The following is a 24932-nucleotide window of genomic DNA, read 5'->3' as shown; positions in this document are numbered from 1 at the left end:
TATTACCTCCAATCAGCAACCTTGCTATCAGAGAAAGAAGACAGATCACTCAGACACTTATCATCCTGACACTTAAACTGTTAATAGTTTAAAAAGGTATAACAGTCTACTAAAAAACGTTTCACTTGCCTAAACTAGGAATATCATAAATATACAGAAATACCCATTACTGAAAAGGCAAAATTTGTGTATTTCAGCCTTGCCTGTTGTTCTAAAATCACAACATAAAAGAGAAAAATGTCTCCTGTTTTAACTTTTAATAACACGTTTGTACCTGTCAAGACTGATGGACAACCTTTTCCATTTCATTTTACTTCTCTACTGGGGACATTGGGAGAGAGCAACTGAAGAGATTAATTCCCTTCACACATGTAAGTGTTCTTTCTTTCAGCTCTCACATTTGCTATCACAAAGTACTTGATTACAATCAATCATTGCAGCAATCCCATTAATACCGTGCTCTATAAGCATGCTTTCACCAGACTACTACTCTGGTAAGTAGACACAGAAAATGTTACAATGTGAACACATCACATTAAGTAAAAAGCGTGCTCATTCCAAGTTACACACCACAAGAGCTCTCCTTTTGGAGGTACTTGCTCGGCTCCTGTGAGATGCACTGACATCTGAGGAACTCTTGAGAATGAAATTATAAAAATACATTAAGATATGAAATAAATTTTTAAATTTAATTCTATTACTCTTCACTGAATGACAGAAAATAACCAAGGCAGTCAAAGAAATTCTAAGTAAGCCCCCCAAAAATGAGCTTAGTTATCTGCCCAATTCAAACCCTCTTGTTTAGACAACAGACAATTACTTAATCTCCCTCTTAGCATATTTGCTATGTCAGCAAAGACAAGAGCAGATCTGAGCAAATCTGTATCAGCTCACAAGTTTCTAAGAGTTGCACACAGCGTATTTTACATGTTTTCTTGATAGAGCATTTACTGTTCAAAATTATTTGGTAAAAATACCTGTGCGGCAAATTGCAGGAATACTTAACGCTATGACTTGCATGACATTACATAAAATTCAGTTAATCAGAAAACACATTTAATTGCAAAGACCTCTTAGCAAGTGACAATCACCTTTTTTTAAAGTCACACAAAGAAACAGCTCATTCCAACTTCCAAAATAGATAAAACCAACCCTTTTATTTTAGTAATTTGTCCCTTTCCTGGCCTGTATACCCAGATCAATGACCAGCTGATTTCTAGGCAGATCCAAGACGAGGAAAATGTTACCATAATCTCAAGAAAACTGTTCTTTAGCAATATATATATGGCCTAAAGATGACATAAAAGAGTCTATACAAAAAATATTTCCGTTAGCAGTCTTCAGGATACCTTACATCATTTGGCTAAATATTTTGCCATTAATGAATAATATATTCCCACCTTGTCCAAGAAAGAGAATCCTGCATCATACCAAACTCTTCTTCAAATTGTATCTTAAGGTACTGATACCTTTTCTTTCACAAATACTACAGACACACAGTTATACTCAAAGTGCAAGAAAATACTAGAAGATTGAAACATAAAAATAAACTACCTTTTTAACACTGATGGAAATAAAACACCAGATGAACTTAAACATAATATGTGACTTAAAATTACTAAAACTGCATATACTTATGAGACTTGAAGCGTCATCCTCTCCATTAGAAAAAGGAACCAGAACCCAAACCCTTTTTTCCATTGGCTTGGTTTCTGAAGGCTGTGATCAAAAAGAAAAAGTATATAGTTTCAACACAAACCAAATGTGAATGTCGACTGGACTGGTGAGAGTATCTGGCTCTCTCTGCATCTTCCTGAGAAAGAAGAAATGCAGAGTTATTTCATAAGGAAGGAATAAAAACCCTGACACAATACCAGGAAGCCAAAGTGAGCAACATGCTTCTAGCACTTTTAATGCTATGAGTCATTTTGAATAATCCATGGTGACAAGTAAACTCATTCAAGTTAGAAGAGCTCATTTCACCTGATTTGAGTAAGTATGCCAAGATATCACATTAGGGAATATAAGTAAGGCAGGTTAATATAGTTAATAATTAGTGTTAAGTAGTCAGTCTTTCTTTTGATTAATATATTAATGCAGAAAAAAAAGCACAAAACTATTTAAATTAAGAAATAAAAGTAAAAATAGGAAGCTTTACAAAATTTCAAGTAAACTATTAAGAAATGTACCATATAATTACCACATTCAGATTTTAAGTAATTTACAAAGTTATTTGAGCCTTAGGAGAAATTATTATTCTCAGTTGCCTCATATATATTTTGCTTTTTTTTTTCTCTATTAGAGAAACAAAGCCTCTTACGCGAATTGACCATTTTTAAGTTCTACAGCTAGTTCTGCTATACAGTGACAGTGAAAATAATAAACCAAACTAAAAATCTAAGTGATGACAACTAGCTAAGGCACCTTAATACCTTTTTTTCTGTTTAAGTATGAGAGAATGTTCATTTTGGTTCCCACAAGAGAATATGTGAAAGAAGCAAGACAAAAACCACAACTAATTTAAAATCAAAACATACTTCACACACCATAAGCATTTCAAATTGTTACAGTATGAAAACATGTTAAGAGTAACCTTAATTTTAAAACTATCCCATTTGGAGGCTACAACACGCTTTGAAAAGTAGGAATTGCTCCTTAACTTACCTATTTCCTACAGTTTTCAATATATTGAACTATTCTAAAGATGTAAGCCAGTTATTTATAGAATTAAAGGCTTTGTCTCCAGATCATAGATGCATATCTAAAGACTAGGTTTCTTCTTGCTTATGGTCACATGGTTATCATCTGCATTTTTACTGGATACATTAATTTGTTTAAAACTATTTTACAACTATTCAGCATTCAATAGGCCTATTTAAAACTCTGCCAGAGAATTGCCATGGGGGGAGCATAGATTCATTTCATAATGATACTTTAGTCTTCCTCTCTATACTGTTTGTTTTGAGGTTTAAAATTAATGCTCAAGCTATTTAACTTTTCAACACAGTATAGTTAGATCATTGCCAATTTTAAATATTCTTTGTATCTCTGGTCTAAATGGACAAGTATCTCTTAGTAACATCTGCAGCAAGCAAGAAGAAAGTTTGCTGCTTATATAAGATTCCTCTTAATAGCTGGGTAACAAGTCTTTTCCTGACATTCCATCAGAAAATAGAAAGCCTGTGTTAAATGTTCAGCATATTCAGGTCAAAGGATTATGCACTATGGTATGTACTGCAAACAGACAGGCGCTGCTCATATCTCAAGCTTGATTTCTAAAAAGTTTTAGTTAGAATTATGCATGTTATCCAATACAGAAGTTACATCTCTCAAACCAGGAAAGGAGTGCACATCTGTTTAGAAATCTCCTGCAGCAGAGTCCCTTAGGACTGCAAAAGGAAGGTGGCATTCAGCTGAGTGGCATTAATTTTGAGTGAGATCCCTCGCAAATACCATATTTTAAAAACCCTTGATCTCAAGCAAAAAAAACCTTCAAAGGTACATTCCAAAAAGAAATACAGAAACTATGCTGATCTTGAGAACATGAGAACTAATGTATACACAAATATCAGATAGGCAAAGAGACAATAATGAGTGAATACAACTTTGCAAATAAAATTCTAATGACAGTCTAAGGATTTCTCAACAGATATTAACTGCCATTGTAGTTTTAACTATTTTAAATTATGGCTAGTCTCAGCATGTGTTACTTAAATCTTGGTGATTCAAAACATTCCCACAGTGAACACTTTCCTAAAAGCCAGAAAAACCCCTGACATCTCCCATATATCCTTTTAAGAAGCACATGAATTTTGTGAAAGGAACCCTCTAAAGAAACTTTGCAATTAAGTCAGTCTCACTCCAGTGCTAGGTAAAATCATGGAAAATCCTATTCTGGGAGGTACTGAAAAACACCTGGGGGAAACTCAGTCATTGGTCACAGCCAGGATGGCTTCACGAGGGGAATCTCCTGCTCGTGGAACCTCATTTTGTCATACAACAGGGTAATCCACCTAAGTGACCTAGGAGAGTTGTTAGATTGTATCTTTTTTGACTTCAGCAAAGCTTTTGATACTGTCTCTCACAGGATCCCTCTAGACAAAGTGGCCGGCACACAGCTGAATAACAATGTTATGTGATGAATGAGCAACTGGCTCACAGGTTGCGCACAAAGGGTTGTAGTGAATGGAGTGACAACAAACTGGCACCAGGTCACTCATAGGGTTCCACAGGCTTATCTTAGGCGCAGGTCTCCTTATAAATGACTTCGATGCGAAACTCAAGGAATAGTAAATTTGCCGATGACACTAAATGGAAGGAGCTTGAGGGCAGGGAGGTTCCACAGCAAGACCTCAACAAATCAGAGAGATGGGCAACTACCAACCATAGTGTCTTGGTTTGAAAGACAGGTGCCTACCAAGGAAGATAGGAACCTGCTGAAGATTGCAATGCAAGTTGTTTTCCATTACCATCTGTATGGCAGATTACCTTTGTCAAGTGGGCAGTTTGCTTTATCTCTCTGTTTGAGTGACCACATTCACACATCCCTGGGGAGGGGACATCTGCTGATAACAGACTATTGAATGTCACTGCGTGACTGATAAGAACTGTAACATCCCATTGTGAGATGCTCTGCCAGAGGGAGGAGCCAAGCATTGCTACCCAGATATAATCCAGAAGTTTTTGGAACACCAGCACGGCTTTCTCCACGGGATTCCCCAGAGAAACAGCAGCTGCCTCCTTCCACTGGATCTTCAGAGGAAGAATACATCCTTCTCTACAGATTCCCCTTGCTCCAACAGAACCACACCTGATACTTCAGGAGGACTGCAGCCACATTTCCAATTGGACTACCACCAACACCCTGACCCACAGGATGTCAGGTTAGGTTCTGACTCTGTCAGTGTTGTTCTAGTGTACTGCATTGTTTATTTTATCTTTTTTTTTCTTTTCCCTATTAAAGAACTGTTATTTCCTGCTCCCATATTTTTGCCTTAGAGCCCCCTTAATTTAAAATTTATAGCAATTTGGAGGGGTGGGGAGGGTTTACATTCTCCATTTCAGGGGAGGCTCCTGCCTTCCTTAGCAGACTCCTGTCTTTCCAAACCAAGACAGAACCTCTCTGGGAATGGAAAATGTGACCCCCTTCCCTCCAAATTATTATAACTTTGACATTACAGGGCTGTCAGGCAAAGATATGGGAAAAAGAATAACAGTTCTTTACTAGTGTATATATATATATGTCTCCGGCTGTTACTGGTTCTGTTTGTTTTTGCTCCCACTGTTGTTGGTGTTTATTTACTTCGTTTTATGTGTGTATACATATATATATATATATGTATACACACATAAAACGAAGTAAATAAACACCAACAACAGTGGGAGCAAAAACAAACAGAACCAGTAACAGCCTTCTCCCGGCTGTGGCACTTTCCCCTTTGGTGCAGTTAAGGTCACAGCCAACAGGCAGGGGCGCTGTTGGCTCCCGGCAGGGCAGGTGCGATGAGTCCCCCACAGCTGCAGGGGGCGCTGTGGCGTGAACCCAGCTGCCTCTCTCCACGGGGGTAATGGTGGCACAGCCAGCGGGAGAGATAGAAAGGGGCTTCCTTTACAAACTCGTGGGAGGCAGCAGGTCCTGGTGCCGCTCTGGATGATAAAACAGATGGCAGTAGGAACCTTGAAGCAGTAGGCTGGAAGGCAGGCACACCTGGGGTGGTAAAAAGTGTAGCAAGACTCCAGAGCCATGCCAGGAGCTGCAGGGTATCCCAGCCAGCAGGCAGGGGCAGGGAATATTGGGTTAAAGTGTAGTAAAAAACCGGAAGCAGCAGCAGAAAACAGCAGCACTGGACAGCAGCAGATGGCTTTCTGCAAGCACCCAAGAGACACTGCCTCCAGAAGGGGGAGAGGGTCAGGGTCCCGGGTTTTCCCCCGCAGCACCCAAGTAGATGATGAGGGTCCCTTCCAGTGAGATTGGATATTGAAAAGGTCCCAGTTCAACAGCTGCTCTTACTAGCAAAGGCTCACCTGTGGTAAGGAAAAGCAGTGCACAACATAACTCTGCATTGACAATGGATTCTCCCCACAGCAGCAGCCCAACTGTCTATACTCCAAGAGTGAGAGAGAGCAAAGGACAAGCCCAGCCCCTCACCCACCAGCCAAACTCTCACATTATCTCTGCTCTTCCCAAAAGAAAGCACCCCAGCTAAGAGACTGCAGCCAGCTGCACCCCTTCCCCCATCTTGGGCACAGCCTTTGTTTCTCTCAAGTATCCATTGTTCTGATCTCTTAGGCAACAAATGGGAGACAAATTCCCTAAGAAAAAAAAATATTGAACAAATCCTAACCGCCAACACATATGAAGTTTAACAAGGGCAATTGCTGGATTCTGCACTTGGCATAGGTCAACCCAGGACGTACAGACAGATTGGGGAACAAGACACTGGAGAGCGGCACCACGGGGTCCTGACTGATGGCAAGTTGAATGTGAGTCAGCAGCGCTCACACAGACAGGAGGGCCTCCTACGGTGTCGGGCTGACCTGGGTACATCAACAGCTGAGCAACAGAAGGGATTGTCTGGCTTTGCTCTACTGCAGCCTCGAGTCCTCTGTGCAGTTTTGGGTGCACAACATAAGATACAAAACTATTAGAGAACCCCCCCCAAAAAAAGGGCAACCAAGATAGTGAAGGGGCTGGAGGGGAAGCTGAACAAGGAGCAGCTGAGGTCACCCTGTCTGTTCAGCCTGGAGGACACTGAGGGGAGTCTTCATTGCAGTACTGAGCATTCTCACAAGGGGAAGTAGAGAAGCAGGGACTGATCTCTTCTGTGGTGACCAGTGATAGGACCCAAGGGAACAGTCAGTCAGGGGAGGGTTGGTCTATGCACATATATAATTGAACTGCATACATGTATAGTTTATATGTCTGTGTGTATATGTATTTTTTATACATAATTAGACACTTTGAAATAACACACAGCAAACCATTAGTAAATTACTTCCTCCAAAATCCTGTGTTAGTTCTCTGAGTGGCTAAAACATGCACAAGAGGTGATTTTAACCTACCATCCATTTCTGGATATGAGCCCATTTTCTATCATATAAATGCTGAGAAAACTACAGAATGGAAAAAGAAAACCAAACAAAAAGTTTCAAATATAAATTAGAGTCACCACACAAGACTGGATTCCTGAATTGAAAACTCAGAAAGATCTACATTAATTACCATGTAATCATCAAAATAATAGCAGACATCTATAATTCAAAAACTCAAACTGTGGTACAATGTGAACCACATAAAACTGAGGCAAAAATTGTTCTGCATATTTCACTTATTACACAGGAAAAAACCCCACAACCACCAAGTATGAGCAGTACATGAATTTGAGTGCAATCATGATAAATAATAAATTCTTAATGTTTTACAAGTAAATTCTTAATATTTTACATGCAATGTCAAAACCTGAATTAAATGCAACAACTATGCAATAATCAGACTACTGAAAACCTAGTTTCTAGGATTTTTTTTCTCAAGAAATGCAAACTTCTTCTAGGAGAAACGTATGGAGCAACACACAACTGTATGCGTAAATATTACCCAATTTAAATCATTTTCATAAAAGAAAGATCTTGACAACAGGTATTTACTGTGAATCCTTTCCAATTCTAATGCTGAAAATACTTGTAGAAAACTGAATTACACTAAAACACAAAAATCTTATGGAAATGCAGAAATAAAATACAAATTTTTGTAAAGGTTGCAATAAGTCCTGGTGAATTACACTACCTCTTTTTGCTGTCGCTCCAGCTCTCTCATACGTATATCTCTTGCTTCTGCTCGAGCTGCCCGTTTTGCTGCAAGTCTGGCTTCTGCCTACAAGCAGATGGAAAATACTTAAAGTTTAAAAAAAGTTTTTTGAATAATGGTTTGAGTACTCAAATCTCTTCAAAAATACACATTAAGATTTCAACATCATAATACAGAAGTAATCAATAATGAAATTTCAAAAATAATATGCACCTAAACTCTTCCAAGATAGCATTACTAGTCGAAAGAATTAGATGATCATTAAAAAAGTCACAGAATGGCTTGGGTGTGAAGAGATCATAAAGATCATCTACTTCCAATGCCCAGATCAGGTGCCATCAACTAAAGCAGGCTGCTCAGTGCTCCATCCAACCTGGCCTTGAACAGTTCCAGGGATGGGACATCCACAACTTCTCTGGCCAACCTGTTCCAGTGGCCAGGAACTCACCACTCCCCTAGTAAGAATTTCCTCCTAACATCTAATCTAAACTTACTCTCTTTAGTTTAAAACCATACATTCCCCTATGTCCTAACACTATCTGACTGTGTAAAAAAAACTTACTCTCCCTGTTTTTCATAAGCCTGTTCAGGTACTGGAAGGTCACAGTGAGGTCTCCCCAAATACATCTCTTCTCCAGGCTGAACAACCCCAGCTCTCTCAGCTTGTCTTTATAGGTGAGGTGCTCCAGTCCTCTGAGCATCTTTGTTGCCATCAACAACTTCTCCCAGTCTGGACTCGCATCTGAGATTGCCCTGACTGACATGTAGTATATTATATTTGGACCTGTTGAACTTCAAGAGGTTCTCATGGTGCACATATATAATTGAACTGCATACATGTATAGTTTATATGTCTGTGTGTATATGTATTTTTTATACATAATTAGACACTTTGAAATAACACACAGCAAACCATTAGTAAATTACTTCCTCCAAAATCCTGTGTTAGTTCTCTGAGTGGCTAAAACATGCACAAGAGGTGATTTTAACCTACCATCCATTTCTGGATATGAGCCCATTTTCTATCATATAAATGCTGAGAAAACTACAGAATGGAAAAAGAAAACCAAACAAAAAGTTTCAAATATAAATTAGAGTCACCACACAAGACTGGATTCCTGAATTGAAAACTCAGAAAGATCTACATTAATTACCATGTAATCATCAAAATAATAGCAGACATCTATAATTCAAAAACTCAAACTGTGGTACAATGTGAACCACATAAAACTGAGGCAAAAATTGTTCTGCATATTTCACTTATTACACAGGAAAAAACCCCACAACCACCAAGTATGAGCAGTACATGAATTTGAGTGCAATCATGATAAATAATAAATTCTTAATGTTTTACAAGTAAATTCTTAATATTTTACATGCAATGTCAAAACCTGAATTAAATGCAACAACTATGCAATAATCAGACTACTGAAAACCTAGTTTCTAGGATTTTTTTTCTCAAGAAATGCAAACTTCTTCTAGGAGAAACGTATGGAGCAACACACAACTGTATGCGTAAATATTACCCAATTTAAATCATTTTCATAAAAGAAAGATCTTGACAACAGGTATTTACTGTGAATCCTTTCCAATTCTAATGCTGAAAATACTTGTAGAAAACTGAATTACACTAAAACACAAAAATCTTATGGAAATGCAGAAATAAAATACAAATTTTTGTAAAGGTTGCAATAAGTCCTGGTGAATTACACTACCTCTTTTTGCTGTCGCTCCAGCTCTCTCATACGTATATCTCTTGCTTCTGCTCGAGCTGCCCGTTTTGCTGCAAGTCTGGCTTCTGCCTACAAGCAGATGGAAAATACTTAAAGTTTAAAAAAAGTTTTTTGAATAATGGTTTGAGTACTCAAATCTCTTCAAAAATACACATTAAGATTTCAACATCATAATACAGAAGTAATCAATAATGAAATTTCAAAAATAATATGCACCTAAACTCTTCCAAGATAGCATTACTAGTCGAAAGAATTAGATGATCATTAAAAAAGTCACAGAATGGCTTGGGTGTGAAGAGATCATAAAGATCATCTACTTCCAATGCCCAGATCAGGTGCCATCAACTAAAGCAGGCTGCTCAGTGCTCCATCCAACCTGGCCTTGAACAGTTCCAGGGATGGGACATCCACAACTTCTCTGGCCAACCTGTTCCAGTGGCCAGGAACTCACCACTCCCCTAGTAAGAATTTCCTCCTAACATCTAATCTAAACTTACTCTCTTTAGTTTAAAACCATACATTCCCCTATGTCCTAACACTATCTGACTGTGTAAAAAAAACTTACTCTCCCTGTTTTTCATAAGCCTGTTCAGGTACTGGAAGGTCACAGTGAGGTCTCCCCAAATACATCTCTTCTCCAGGCTGAACAACCCCAGCTCTCTCAGCTTGTCTTTATAGGTGAGGTGCTCCAGTCCTCTGAGCATCTTTGTTGCCATCAACAACTTCTCCCAGTCTGGACTCGCATCTGAGATTGCCCTGACTGACATGTAGTATATTATATTTGGACCTGTTGAACTTCAAGAGGTTCTCATGGGCCCAAATTTGTCCATGTGGCTCTGGATGGCATCCCATCCTTCAGTTGTGCCAACTGTACCACTGCTTCACAGATCTGCAAACTTGCTGAGGGCACACTCAATCCCACTAACAGTGTCATTGATAAAGGTATTAAACAGCCCTGGGAATATGAGGGAATAAATTTTGCCATATAGCTGAAGTTTGAAGAAAGCACAAGCTCAGTTTTTTCATGTTTGAATAGTGAGCTGACAAAAATTCTCTCAAATTCTTTACCTACTAAACCACTGAAGACAGGTTTTCCACCAAAGATTCCAGCTGTCTTTGTAATGTTAATTAAAAGCCTTTTGAGAATCAGCAGCAGCTAAAAATTCAGAACTCCTAACAAACAACCAATTATAGAAGTTCTTAAAATGTAAAATCCAATAGATTTTTGCTTTTGATTAAGGATAGAGTTTTCCTTGCTTTTGCCACTGTCACAGCAAATGTTTATGTAAAACATTGGAAACCTATAAACTTGTTTTACTGTGCTTCAGGAAAATGAAACAGGTATGTAACTTGGGAGGTTAACTTCAAATTACAATTAGACTACAAGCACAAAATATCAAATAATGACAAGACAGAAGGCAGACTCACTATAGCTTTATTAGTCAAAACAGTTTGTCTTAACTCCAAGTGACTCATGAAGACTATTTTTTTTTAATTTTGAATATGCGGATAAAACAATCTGAGGCTGTGTCAACACTCCTGACTGCCATAATGCAATCTTTTTTCAAAGCAGCTTAAAGCTACTCTTCTTTCTACCTGATGATAACCCCAAAGTAAAGCAAGAAAATTGCCATGCAAGAGGAAGTACTTCCATTTGTAGCCCATTATTGCTTTGTCACACTGACAAGTATGCAGCACAGAAAGAAAAAGTACTCAAAAAGCTGATAAGTTTTGGTTTAGCTTTGTCTATAAAATTGCAGATATACGCATTTGGCCTTTATGCTCTGGCAAGGCTTTACTGTTAAGTTACAAATTTAATACAAAGATAATACTGTTGAGATACAAAGTTAATTGGTTTACTGATTCATGTTAAAAATCAATTCACATTTCACCACTCCCCCCTAGTCGTACACCCAGAGACCAAACTTTAAATGCCTACAGTAAAAGGGAAGCTCCATTTCTTATCATTTACTAAATTCTTGATTAAATACAAGTGAATTTACAAATATTTGTCATAAAATGGGTGCCAGAAATTGAAGAAAAAAATCTTTTTAGATTTTTTAAGAAATGGCTTAATATTACATTAATTTTTAACCTGAGCAACCAGATTCCTGTAAAAAGCCCACAATCTCAAAAAAGACAAAAACCTTGGCAAATTAACTCAAAGGACAGCTCTCAGGCTTCCTTCACTATACTTCAGAGCAAGAGACAAGTTGCAGTACCATTAGAAAGGCCATAATACCAAATAATTCTTAATTCTCAGCAGATCTGTTAGAGCACAGGCCTCATTCTCTTGACATAGCAGTCACACACGTCTTCATAGCTATGTTATTGAAATTCAAAATTAACAATAACAGAGAAACAACCATAATTCAAAAGGACATAGTTTTCGTCCCGGCTGCTGCTATTCACTCTGTTGCCTTACTGAAAAAGCCCATGAAAGCTGTGAAACAAATCACCACCAACAAATCCTTAACAAAAACTTTCATCTGCTCCATTGAAATAAAGTCTTTAAATACCTGCTAAGGAAAATGTAGAGCCACAATAACTTTGGATAAAGTCTGGACTATAGGTGCAGAACAGAAACACTAGACTACTCGTTTTGTTGTTTTGTTTTTTTTTTTTAATAAACCAGCAAAAGTAGAGGGAGTCATGTTATCATGCTTTTCAATTGAACTAGTATTTGACTTCAGAGAGCATACCAAATACATCCCTATTCGTTGCTCATAGCAGCTTGGGAGCCAATACAGATTGCTTTCTACAGCCTGCATTAAACTAAGTCCAGTCTTAGAAAAGGATAGACTGTCCACTACAGCCTTGATTTCAGTTTCACTGGTCATTATTCTCTATACAGTCTTTAGACCAGACACACATTAATAAAATATATTATGATAAATATCCATTGTAATATTATCTAATTGAAGTACAGCTTGTTATAAAGTGATATAACATACCAAGTTTCTATTTTTCTGAAGTAAAAATTCAACCGTGTATTGTCCAAGATCTAGCAACTCACACTATTTCAGAAGCTTCCTAAGGGAACTTTCAACTGATAAAAAGAAACAGGATAGCTGAATTTTCTTGAAGAAACAAGATAAGAGGTATTTAAACCTGGTGCACTTACACTAGTGGCTTAAATGGAAAGAATGTTATAAAATCTGGAGGGAAAACAGTCATTAGGTAAAGATACAATCATTCAGCATGGAATTTATTCAGAGAATTGATCACAAAAGGACAGAGAAGACTACAGAGGAAATCTTTGTAACAAAAGAAATTGGGTAGGAAAACAAGGAAAAAGTCCTTGAGAATTTACTTGGATAAGAAAAAAAGACTAATTAATAAATTATTAATTTATAACTAAATCTCTAAATTTTCCTTTGTATATGAACACACTCATAATATTCATATTTACCTTCTACTCTGGGACAAATTTGTGTTTTTAAACCAATCCTGTATTTCTTTGGTTATTGGCTCTGGTCTAAGTAACAAAACAAAGCAATCTGTTCACCACTGAGTTCTGGAATTCCTCATTTCAAAACACATACCTAAAACCATTACTTGAACAAAAAAACCCCCAGTGTTTCCTTGTAACTGCATAAAAAGCATTTCATTCTAGAAGATTATTATCCTGGCTGTTTTCAAGCAGTTAAGCAGTACCTTACAGCAGTATTCACTTTGATTGGTTTATTTTATTGCATATATTTAGTAAATACAGAGGTAACAAGCCAATGTTCTTCCAGGAGGTGACACAGTTTCCTGATTTTCACCTAAAACCCAGTTATTTTAAGCTATTTATAGTCATTTAGTAAGCCATCTCTACTTCTTCAATTTTTTCATATCTGTTTTTAAATATGTATTCTACCACAATCTTTGGAAAACTTAGCTCAACTTTCAAGGATAAAATGTAGTTCTTCAGTTATAACAAAAATATTTTTGGCAAGAAAGGAAGAAGAAAAGAAAGACGAGACTTTAACTTGAATGCCTTTGTACAGATGGAGTCTGGAGTCTCTCCTTTCTGATGTATTTTTCTTAGTCTCTTCATAGTAACAACCATGTTTTTTCCCAGGTAAGCAGTATAAAATTAACACAGAATTTATATGGTAGATGCTTCCCTCCATGTTGAGCAAGGAGAAGCATTATATCTATCTCCATAGTGTAGACAGGCATCTTTTCCCTTCCCTTGCCTGCAAGAAGAAATTCACTAGAAAGCAATAGTATTTTATTTTTAATTTTTATATTCTGGAGAAGGTGATTCTTTAATTAGCTCAGATTCAGCATAAAAGCTTCATAAGGTTAAAATATAGGCTATCTTAAATTGTTATTCACCTCTGAAAAAATTTGTATTATTTTGTCATCATGGGCCGATGTATACATATTACATAGAACTCGTTTCTCTCCCTGCCAAGGGATATGCAGTCCTGCAGTTTCCAACACAGGAAGCCCGGTTAAGGAGCATTTTACTTCCTCCACCGGATGGCAGCAGTAAGGGAACTGACTGCCCCTGCTGCGGGACCCGCTGCTTCCTGTCTGCCACGGGTCTGTGGAACGTCACTAGGACACCCTGCCAGCTTTGCTCAGCATCAGGGTGAGCATGTTAAAAATGTTCACTGTAATTCTTAAAAGATAACTACGTATAGCAACTTAATTTCACCTTTTCTCATCAAGCAAACAGAGGATTCTGTGCCAAATTCCAACCCCCACACGGCATGGGGGTTAGAATTGGATGATCTGTAAGGTCCCTTTCAACTCAAACTTTTAGCTCAACTATGATTCCTTCTGCTGCTCAATTTTTCTGTATTCTCATTCCCATGCTTTGTGCCCTTATCTCCATACTGTCCCATGAAATCAAGGCAACACCATCACTTATGTGCCAGAAGTATTTCTTATGGCTCCTCAGAAATCTCTTTTCCACTTCTCATGTCTCTGCCCCAGTTGCCTACAAACAACAAAATCTTAAGTTTTTAACATGACTTAAAGTTTCAAGAGTCTTTATTTTTGATGTCTCATTCTTTTTCATTTATTGTACAGATTCAAATATATATTATAAAATCTCTAGAATATCTTATATCCTATAAAATATCCTTAACCACTTTTAAAAACAAAAGCAAACAAGGCTTTGAATTAATACTAAGGTAGAAACAGCCAATTGAAAAATATTTAGTGACCTCTTACCAAAACAAAATTAAAAAATCACCTAGCATCTACAAAGACAATATCCATGAGGATGGAATTCTTTGGGACTTTGCTTGTTTTCTTAACAGAAGCTGAACCTACATGAAGAGAAAAGCATGTACGAAACTTTAAATAGATTCATATGAAAAAGACTGTTAACTGTTTCTAAATTAATGATATAGCCCTCAAACATTTAAAAATATTCAACTCAGCTTTTTCTATCATGGCAATTCAGTAACATTACATCTCTATCAAAGTAAGAACAACTGCATTCTACTTACAGTTGAGCTACTACAAAATTAATTTCAAATCAAAATTAATCTTTATTCTCTCCCATGAGAAAACACCTTAAGAGTTTTCCATGCTCTTGCTATACAGTGAAAATAGTCATGAGAACAATTCCTGAGAAAAAACCCACCAAACCAAAACACACAGACAACATTCTACAAGCAGAAACCCAGTGAACGCTGTTGCAATATTGCTTGTCCACAACCTCTTGTTCACTGTCACCTAGTTACACAGCCCTGAAGAATGGAAGAGCTGCTGATGGTAACACTCAAAAAAAGGCTATGAATGGTAAATCCTGATTGTGCCTTCAAACTCCTGCTTAGCAGGTTGAGGACAGTGAGATGATACGTGTCAGACTCTTATCACTCTCTGCCATGATATTCATTGTATCTGACCATGAACCACAGGCAATGCAAGAACACAGAAATGACTGAAATCTCTGTTCTCACATAATCAAACTGGTTTTGGAAAAAGAGGTCTCATGTAATCCTAAAAGATGGTGATGACAGGTTACTGCTAAATATTTAAAATTAACAATTTGTCTGAAAATACAGACAAGTGAAGCAGTGATGCACAACTCAGCCAAGGATATTCTGTCTGCAAAAGAATTTAATAAGGGGAGAATCCCCACAACAAACACACAGGGAAAACATCTTGAGATCATATTAGCTGTATTCAATGTAGACTGTGAACATAACCTTGAGAATATGAATCTCAATTTCCATTTATATAGTAACGTGGGAATTTTCAAGCAGTTAAGTCTTTTTGTTTAAAAAATGAGACTATAATGTTGCCAGAAGCCTGACAATCATTACCTGTACTTTGGGAAGCTCAAACTTTGCACAAGATACATGAAACTGTCTTCACACCAGGTGACTTTTTCTTTGTCAATCTTAGAAAGCTAACAGTTTCAGAATCCATTGCAAAAGGTAGAGAAAGAACGAAAAGGTCATACAAAAAACCTCAATATTTTCAGGATAGGCTTTTTTATTTCTTTTAAGTGATAAGCTGACTTCTAATTAACCTTGCTATAATTAGAATACACTCGTCACTACTCCATTTTAATGTACTTGGCTGCTTTTAAACCCACAGTTCTGTTATCTCCTTGCAGGAAACACATGGACAATATATCTACACCTGCTCCTGCAGCTTTTGAAAAAAGCATGTGTATTTTAAGTTTTGTCTCTTTACATTATCAGTAGGAAAGAAAGTGTTAGGTAGGGGGGAAGAAGTGTTCTGAAGGTATTATTATTCTTTTAGTTTCTGTTAATATAAGTTTTCTGTATACCCTTTTAAAGTTTTAAGTCTGCTTTGCCTTCCTCTTAATCCTACGTCACAAGGAAATAAGCATATTCTAGTAAGTGCACTGGCATTTAGCCAGCACTGAACCCACTAGATTAATTAGTGCATTGGCTGAGAAATCTCAAATTGGCGAACCAAAACCACCACACAAAATTGGTGTTCAAACTAAAACCACCAGAGCCTGATAGACTGTTGCACCAGGATAAGACTGTCAAACTGATCAACTGCGAGTAATCTCACTTCAGACACTGTGAAATAGGGAAAGTGCATTGCTTCCAGGAAAGGATGCACAGATAGATCCCTGTCCCTGGATCCCCTTTACTCTTCCTCAGTTCCAGTGAGCAAGGAAATTCAATGTCAGGAAAAATAATACACCACAGTATAAAAAGTAGGTCCCTAAGAAAGAGGTTAGCAACTCAAAAGTTCTTGGAATAAGGCAGAAATTCACTCTAGTGTTGACGTTTTAGCATATTTGTGTGTAACACAGAGACATTATAAAAATGCTTGTCTCAATGCACAGTCCCACACCAAGGAAAATATATGGAAGAGCACTCTATATAACAGAAGTTAAGTACAAGAAATAAAGGGGAGGGGACAGCCAACAGAAGAAAAAAGTTTTCTGATACGAAGGAAAGATGGAAAAAAATCAAAGAAATATCAAAGAGGAAGCAGTCTGATCCGGTACCTCAGATGCTTACAATAGGGCCCTTATTTTCCATTAAATATTTTCATATAAAATGACATCAGATTGAACCAGTGCAGAAAAATTACTATATGGAAATGAATTTAGTGGATCAGTGCCAAAGAATTCTTTAAACCAAATTTCCTAAAAACCAATGTTTACTGGTACTAAAAGGAAGATATCTTTTTTTTTGACACATGCCATAGAACAAGGAAATCATAATTCTGTCATATTAAAAGTGGTAACAAAGAATAATAATAGCACTTTCTGAAATCTGAACTTTTAGAGAAAAAACACCTTGAAATGTCATACACTACATTAGAGTCACTTTACTATAGTTCTTTGTATTACAAATTCCAATACTTCCTAGTGCCATTTTGTGACTACTCTCAATCCCAGAGCACTTTTATGCAGTTTCACCGCACAGATTATCCTGAGTGCAGCCTTTTGTTTCTGCATATTCTGTTTACCATCTCTTAATACCTAGAACACCTTTAGGAAGCTTTTCCACAGAAGACACATCGATTACAGGATTCAATTCAATTCTAGTAAGTAATGTCTTCTAAAATAATGGGATGTAAGAGAACTAAACCCAACAGTAATTTTAAATAAAATACTATGTATAACTTGTTACTATTGAGATCCTTTTCTAGGTTAAACGACAAGTTGATGTTATGGAAGCATGCATATACTCAAAGAAATTTAAGGCCATATTCTTTCTTTTTTACTCACTGTTTTCACCAAAAAACGAGTGATGGAACTTGATGAGTGAGATCATATATTTTCCAGAGTCCCACACAGGATTTGGCTGATAGCGTGAGACCTTCCATTAGAACTAGAACATGACTGAGAACATAACTTTTTGAAAAGTTACCAACTTTTTTTTTTTAATGACAAGGCATATATTTTGCCTACAATCTATGATAGATACACTTGAAAATGCCTAAATAAGCTTTCTCTTCAGAGACCTATCACCTCCCTATTTTATCTTACATACACGTATACAGACAATTATTTACATTACAAAGCCAATTAGAATCTGCATTTTGCACTCCTTTATGTCAACTAGGGCAAGCAGCTTTGTAGATAATGTAGCCCCAAAGAACCTGAATTCACTTGTATACAAACAGTATTAAGACTTTTGTTCCTTAGTCACAGCATCTCCATCTAGAAAAACTCTGGTCCAAACAGACATCTCTAAGACTTCAAATTCCAACTGCCTAAATCTCATGGGACAAAATTCCCCTTTGTATCAACTTTTTCTTAATTGCACTTTTTGCTGGTTATCTCCAGCCCTCTTTTTTTGGGTGGTGGAATTCCCGGTACAGGGTACATATTAGACTTATTTGGAAAAAAATTGACTTCTCACATTTGAAATAGATACTATTACAAATATATTTTAATAACGACTACTACCCATTCAATACTAATACACTATACTTACCATCTTAAGAATACTACACACTGTAACAGGATAAATGTGTATGTTTTTTAGTTTTACACTTGAAATAGCAGCTATATTTTTCATTTATCTTTAAGCATGTAGGTATCTGTAGAAATAGCTGCTAGGCTTAAGTCTAAATCCGTAAGGTTACACTAGTCATACAGTTAATATCTCACTGTGTTGACATCTCAGTTAATGTGATTTTTTGATCAATAATTCTCTTAGCTTATATTAATTGTCACATTTTTGGCTAATTACACTTTTTTATGCACATCTATAAAAAATTAACTTTTCCTAGATAATGAGATTACTTTCATCCCTATTTCTGAATTCAAGACACTTTAAAATGAGCGAACCTCTCTGGCAATGTTGCTTAGAGCTTCATCTTCTGCAGAAAATCTGTCTTTCACTGGAGTTCTCTTCCGTCCTGATCCAGGAGTTCCCATTTTTATTCTCTGAATCTGTATTTGAGAACACAAATAGGACAAAGCTCAGTTTTAATTAATATCTGGAATTAAAAACAATCAACCAACCTACACGCCAAAATGTCCTAAGTTTTCCAATCTTTAGCTACCTAATACTCAACACATCTATATGCAATTGGCAGGTAATGGCCACACAAAAGCTTGTGGCAGCATTACAGAACACCACTGCATCCTTCAAGGTGCACATAGAGAATTCTTCTACTGAACAGAACCCATGAGTTTACCTACAGCTTCAAAGTCAGGCAGAACTGTAAACTGCTCCTGGCTCAAAAAGAATGCCTCTGTTCTCTGTCAATTTATGTAACTCCTGAAAAGATATACCCATTTAATTAACAGATGTTGAAAAAAAAAACAACCCTATAGACAACAAAGTGTTCAAGAACTAAATTTGCATGATCATTAGAGGTCTCCTCAACACAGAAAAGACTCAGGAGACAAACTTTACTAAGCATCCAAGTAGGTAGATGCGACTTACTTACATTTTAATGCAGCTGTTCTCATGCAACTGAGCTGCTGTCTTCTAAAACAAAAATTTTACTATAGCAGAAATAGACACCTTTACACAAAAAACCCCACTCTTTTGCCTAACAAGATTCTCAAACTGCGAAACGAAGAGAGAAATATACTACCATCATATACCCTTACTTTTCCTCCAGAAATCCCTTATGAATTGCAAGCATATAAAAATGACCAACAAAACAAAACATAGCCCATATAGACACAGTCAAAAAATGTTACACCAAAAAAAAAAAAAAAACCTCAAAAAACACAAGTCTAAGTTTTTTCATATATCCTAAAGAAATCCTACTTCCAGATATCTACATCCTCTCAAATGTCAGACTAGAAATTGGTGGTAGTCCAGCTATTTGACAAGGTAAGTATCCTACACAGAGTCTGAGAAAACACCTTAGTTACAATAAAAAACTTCTATTTGCAGGAAGAAGAGATCTAAAAGGTACCTAGTATTGGCTATCCTTTTGAAACTGAACTGGTACAATAACTGCCTTTCTTACTGGATCTAACTAGCAAAGACTCAGTAATTAATAATAGTTTAGTCAAAAAGGAAGGAGGAAAAAAACCCCAAAGTGATAGCTATTTTTCTACAAGCAGAGTTTTTACTTTATTACTTTTACACAGTAATCACAAAGCCAAAATATATTGGGGTATTTTCTGACACCGAAAAACACCAAGTAGCATCACAGGCCTTTTCTTTTTTCTTGTATATTTTAGCTTCTACACCTTTTCATCACCCTTCCTTTAATAACTTTATACTATTACTGCTTTCTTTCCCTTGCAAGCAATAAGATTTTTTTACTCTGCTTCAAATTTTACAGGTATTTTACTGTTCTTCATCTGTTCAATATTGTCACTGCTATTTCATTTGGTAAGAGTCTGAATATTTAGTCTTAAAAACAAGCAAGTAAACTTATGCCTTGTATTCAAGTAAATTTAGACAAACGTACGCACGAACAGTTTGGAGATCTCTGTGGCAAAGGTTTAAGCTCAGAACTACAAGTTGCTGCCCACATTCTGAATGTCCCAAAAAATCTGCATCTTTTTTCAGTAATTCTTATTGGCTGACTTCACATATTAAAAGCAGACAGGGCCCAAACTAAAAGTTACATGGACACAAAATAATACTACCTGTACTACAGAAGGCTTTGACAATGTTATAGACTAGCCACAAGAAAAATCATTAAATGTTTATTACAATAAACAGGTTTGTATAAGAACAGAAATCCAATCTATCTACTAGAAGTCACTAAGCATAAAATTATTTTAATTGACACATTAAAGGCCATATTTCTTTAAAAAGTATTTACCATGTTAGAAAAAACTGCAGAATAACTGCACATACCACAGACTTGAGCTACATTTCTTGACATCCTCTAAACAACGTACCATTTCTAATACACAACAAACTTTGGTTTGTTAAATCAGTGAAATGCTCTCAGCTGGCAGACTGATTTGGGGAATGTAATGGTTTCTAGCTAAAATACAGCTAATTTTAGTACAGTTACGTTCAGTTTACAGGAAGTACTAATTTACAGAGTAGTAATTTCATAAAAATTAGATACTGATGCTTTAAATGACGAAAACACACTACATCTCAGTCGCTGTGGAGGAAGGCAAGTATGGCATCCCTGCCAGCAATCTACCACACTTCTCACCTAGAACAAGCACAGAACTCCTGACTGAGCCCAAACACAAGACGGAACACGACAGATTACCCAGAAGATATACAGAGATGTTGTCTTTGCCTACAAGGAGGAATCAAGAAAATCAAAGCTCAGCTGAAGCCAAAACTAGCAAAGGCTGATAAGGACAAAGAGAAAGGCTATTCTAAGGACACTGGGAACACAAGAATGACTAAGAAAACGTTAGGGCCACTGTTTAGTGACACAGGTGAGAGTGGTGGGTGCTTGCCAAGCCCCACCCTTGAAAGAACGGTCTGGATAATAACAAAGGTGAAAATGGGAATCTGTGTGCATGAATCAAATAGGCAAAACTGTCTGACAGAGTACAGGTCCAAACCTGGTCACGTTACAAGAGAGCAAGAGGCTTGTCAGTTACATTAAACAGAAACTAGGGAATTAGACAGAAGCACTTCTTTGAAGTAAAGGAGTCCTCTTGAAAATAAAACCCAGATCAACAGCGACAGTAGCAGTAACCTTGGAGGGATAACAGCATCAGTCAAACCTTAGTTTGATGTTGTCAGAAGTCACCCCACTGACTGCATGATATCTGCCCAAGCTAAACTAATACAGCATCCCTCCTAGTGGATGCAAGATCCTGCACTCCAGCTAGCGGGTGGTCAGTACAGGGAGGGTCAGTACACACCTTAAATGTGTGAATGTGAGCTTGTTAGATATGGTCTCACTGGCACATGCATTGGGACATATTCATATTAGAGAACAGCACAGACACACACAAATCTAGTGTCCACATCTCCAGCAAAAAGTGCAAATAGGAGACGCTAGAGTTGAAGAACAGAACAGTTAAACAACAGCCTAGAGAGGCTGTGAAATATCCATCCCTGCAGATGGTAAAAACTAGACAAGGCTCTGAAAAACCTATTCTAATTGACAATACTTTGGGCAAAGGATGACCTCCAAAGAATCTTCCTAAAATAAAATATATGGTTCTACATTTATTATTGTTCGCAATTTTGAAACTACACGTCAACATAAGTTTTCCTTAATTAGATGTTTTAATATTTCTTCAAAAGTCTTGTCACAATTTCTTCCATTCCATTTAACTTTTAATTTGGCTGATGTATGTCAAAGTATTTAATTTCTTGTTATTAAGTTCAGTACTACAGAAACCTAGATATATTGCTAATATGCTAATTAGTCTAATACTATAAATATCATTATGTTACTTCTCAAGAAAATATAAGATATCAATACTTTACATACATGCAGAAATACTTCTGAGATGTTTCACTTCAATAACTTTCTGATTACACAACAAGTTCTTTTCCTGCATGAGATAAAGAATTTTGCTGCAGCATGGGATAAAGAATTTAATACATGCTGCCACATAAGAATTTTCATAAAAAATAACTAAAGAGAGCACCAAAACAACATCAGACAACGAGCAGTTTGCTATTGTCTTTTATGGTTTAGAAAGATAAATACAAAAGGAAGGAACACTACAATATCTGCTGCATTTACAGTTAAAAATTCCTGAGGCGCATCTATTACACGCCTAGTTCTAATAGGCATGGTAACACACTGTATTACACAACCGATGAAGTGACATCCTGTTGCATTTCATTCTAAAACATGGAAGTGTCTGAAGTCCCCAAACACAACAGAAGACCTGAGATGAAATCCTTCAAATGCCCTCTCATTTGTCTTCACTTCAGGCATATATACATTTTATCTCTAGCACAAGTCTTTGCTGTCTAGTCTTCTTCATTTTACCCTCTGACTAAAGGTTCTCCTTGTTTCTTTTTTGCTTCCTAGAAAAAGGTCTGATTTGTCTTAGAGGAAAAAAAAATATGCTACACTACAAGTTCAGGGCCTATCACTCACTACCTCCAATGGCACCCCCTGTTCTAAATGCCTGGGTTGTATGCCAGCATTCTTGGCATTACATACATAGGATCCAGATAGCTTAGTGTGAACAGGCTATAAATAACAGACCAAACTCCCCTTTTCTCTTTCAAGCAAGACTACAAGATCACTAAAATTCACCTGTGTAGACAGCATCTCTGTATAATTGATTCAACAACAGAGAAGAACAGTACTGCTCTAGAATTAATGTCTTTTAGAAACAGAATCTGAATGCAAAAGTATTAGTACTACAACAGTTGCATTCATAATTGAGAAGGAGCATAATCATATTGGAAATCACAATCTTGTTTGCTTGATCTTCAATCTTTGTCCAAGCAAACTTCAAAGGATACAAAGCAAATAGGCATAGAAAAATTTTAAATTATGCAAGACAGACACAAGAGTCTTCTTCAGAAGAAAGACCCCATACAAGGGTACTGTCTTTGCAATTAATGTTTGCTTATAGGTCCAAAATCACCCATGCAAGAAAAAGGGTTGCATGATCACAGGGTGATCATGATCCAACAAAGGGGCACATAGGAAGAGTGAGAAATACATTAGGTTTAATGCACTGAGAAAGAAATAGATTGAGTTTTAAAGCAATAATTTTAAGGACTCATTTGGAATTTTCATTCAGAATAACCTTGTTCAGAATATTAACTGAAACAAGAACTATTGCCAAAAAAGAGCTGCTAGTATGTGTGAAAGAGGCTAACATTAAAGGGAAAATGCAAAGACTGAGAAAAGCATTTAATTACAATCTGCCCAAAGATTACAGTGCTTACCACTATATTGGAGAAAAGTTATTCCAGCTGATGAATAGTGTTTCTGTTTTAAGAAGCTGTTAATCTCTAATCATGGCCCACTTCAAAAACTGTTAGCACAAAGTTTCTGCTCTGAGTGGACAAGCTTATGTCAGCTTTTTCAGGAAAAAAACCTACTCTTCAGACAACTGCACAATCCACCCCCTTAATGCAGTGTATTTGCAGTTTACTTGCCATTTTAAAATCTGAGAAATACAATTTCTTATGAGTTCATGGTATTCAGCAATAGAATTGTAATTTGTTAGAGGGAGTTGAAATCCCTCAGTTTGTTGGCATTATGAAGTTAGAGACCAATAGAAAGTCCCCAGTTAAAACAATTAAAAAGCCATTATGCAGCTTACAAGAGTCTGCAAGTGCCTGATGAATCCATGAAGTGTCCCAGTGCCTATCATTGACTGTCTTGCAATGCTTTACATGTGCCAATGTACTAAAGGCATCCTACAGCCCTGTAGAACTACGAGACACCTCCAGACCTACCAAGCTATCTTTGGTGACCTTCACCAGTCTTTGCAAATTACCAAAATTCCAAAACAGCACCTTGCAATTTCAAGTAGTGGCAACTTGTTTTATGATGTATGAGTTCTCTGCCAGTCAGTTGCCAACAGCTGCAACTGTAGATACCATTACTGCAAAAAGTACATTACATACACAATATCATCAGTTACAGGCAGCATCTGGAAAGCTCTTATAATGGTGACTCACCAGAGGATCTCCAGGGGCACAGTATAAAGCACACATAACTTTCAGAAAAGCAATGTAACAGGGATTGACTTTTCTAGAATCAGTGCTACTATAAATGCTGGAGATCCAGGAATAAACTAAGAATTCAAATGGAACTTTAAAACATAAGGGGATGACAGTACTAAAATGAGCACTATAAAAAATTATGAAAATGCATAATAAAAAAAAACCCACAAGGATCTTTCAGAACTGTTTACTCTAAAATGAAGCAACCATAATTTTGACACTATCAGCTTTTTCAAAATGAGTACCCTTTCTGTCATTTTGGAAAAGAATGATTCCTTGCTCATTAAAAAACCAAACACTGCTGTATACTGAGGCTCCACTTTTTTTTTTTTTTGTAATGAAATGGAGTGCCCCATGGTAACAACCCACACACTGTAACAAGCTGCAACT

The 24932-nt window shown here is 36.8% G+C and overlaps 1 protein-coding gene across 11 annotated transcripts in view; it reads right to left on the bottom strand.

Annotated features, from left to right (window-relative positions):
* The window catches only part of LRRFIP2 (LRR binding FLII interacting protein 2), a 62065-nt gene that overhangs the window by 31891 nt on the left and 5242 nt on the right, over positions 1-24932 (bottom strand). For 6 of the 11 annotated variants that reach the window (XM_005431158.1, XM_031065446.1, XM_031065450.1 and 3 more), the window contains exons 2-3: positions 18782-18886; positions 9520-9606 (exon numbers count right to left, since the gene is read on the bottom strand). In XM_005431158.1, coding sequence (XP_005431215.1) covers positions 9520-9606; positions 18782-18871 — 177 coding nt within the window. In that variant the 5' untranslated portion in view covers positions 18872-18886. Of the gene's footprint in view, positions 1-570; positions 637-1759; positions 1814-7062; positions 7114-7783; positions 7978-9519; positions 9607-18781; positions 18887-24932 lie in introns of those variants that run through there. The other 5 variants (XM_031065445.1, XM_031065448.1, XM_031065451.1 and 2 more) reach the window with 5 other exon arrangements.

This window comes from Geospiza fortis, unplaced genomic scaffold (genome assembly GCF_000277835.1).
Source record: "Geospiza fortis unplaced genomic scaffold, GeoFor_1.0 scaffold1022, whole genome shotgun sequence".
NCBI classification, from domain to species: domain Eukaryota; kingdom Metazoa; phylum Chordata; class Aves; order Passeriformes; family Thraupidae; genus Geospiza; species Geospiza fortis.
Note: the sequence above shows the minus strand (reverse complement) of the source record. Positions and strands in the feature narration are given on the sequence as shown.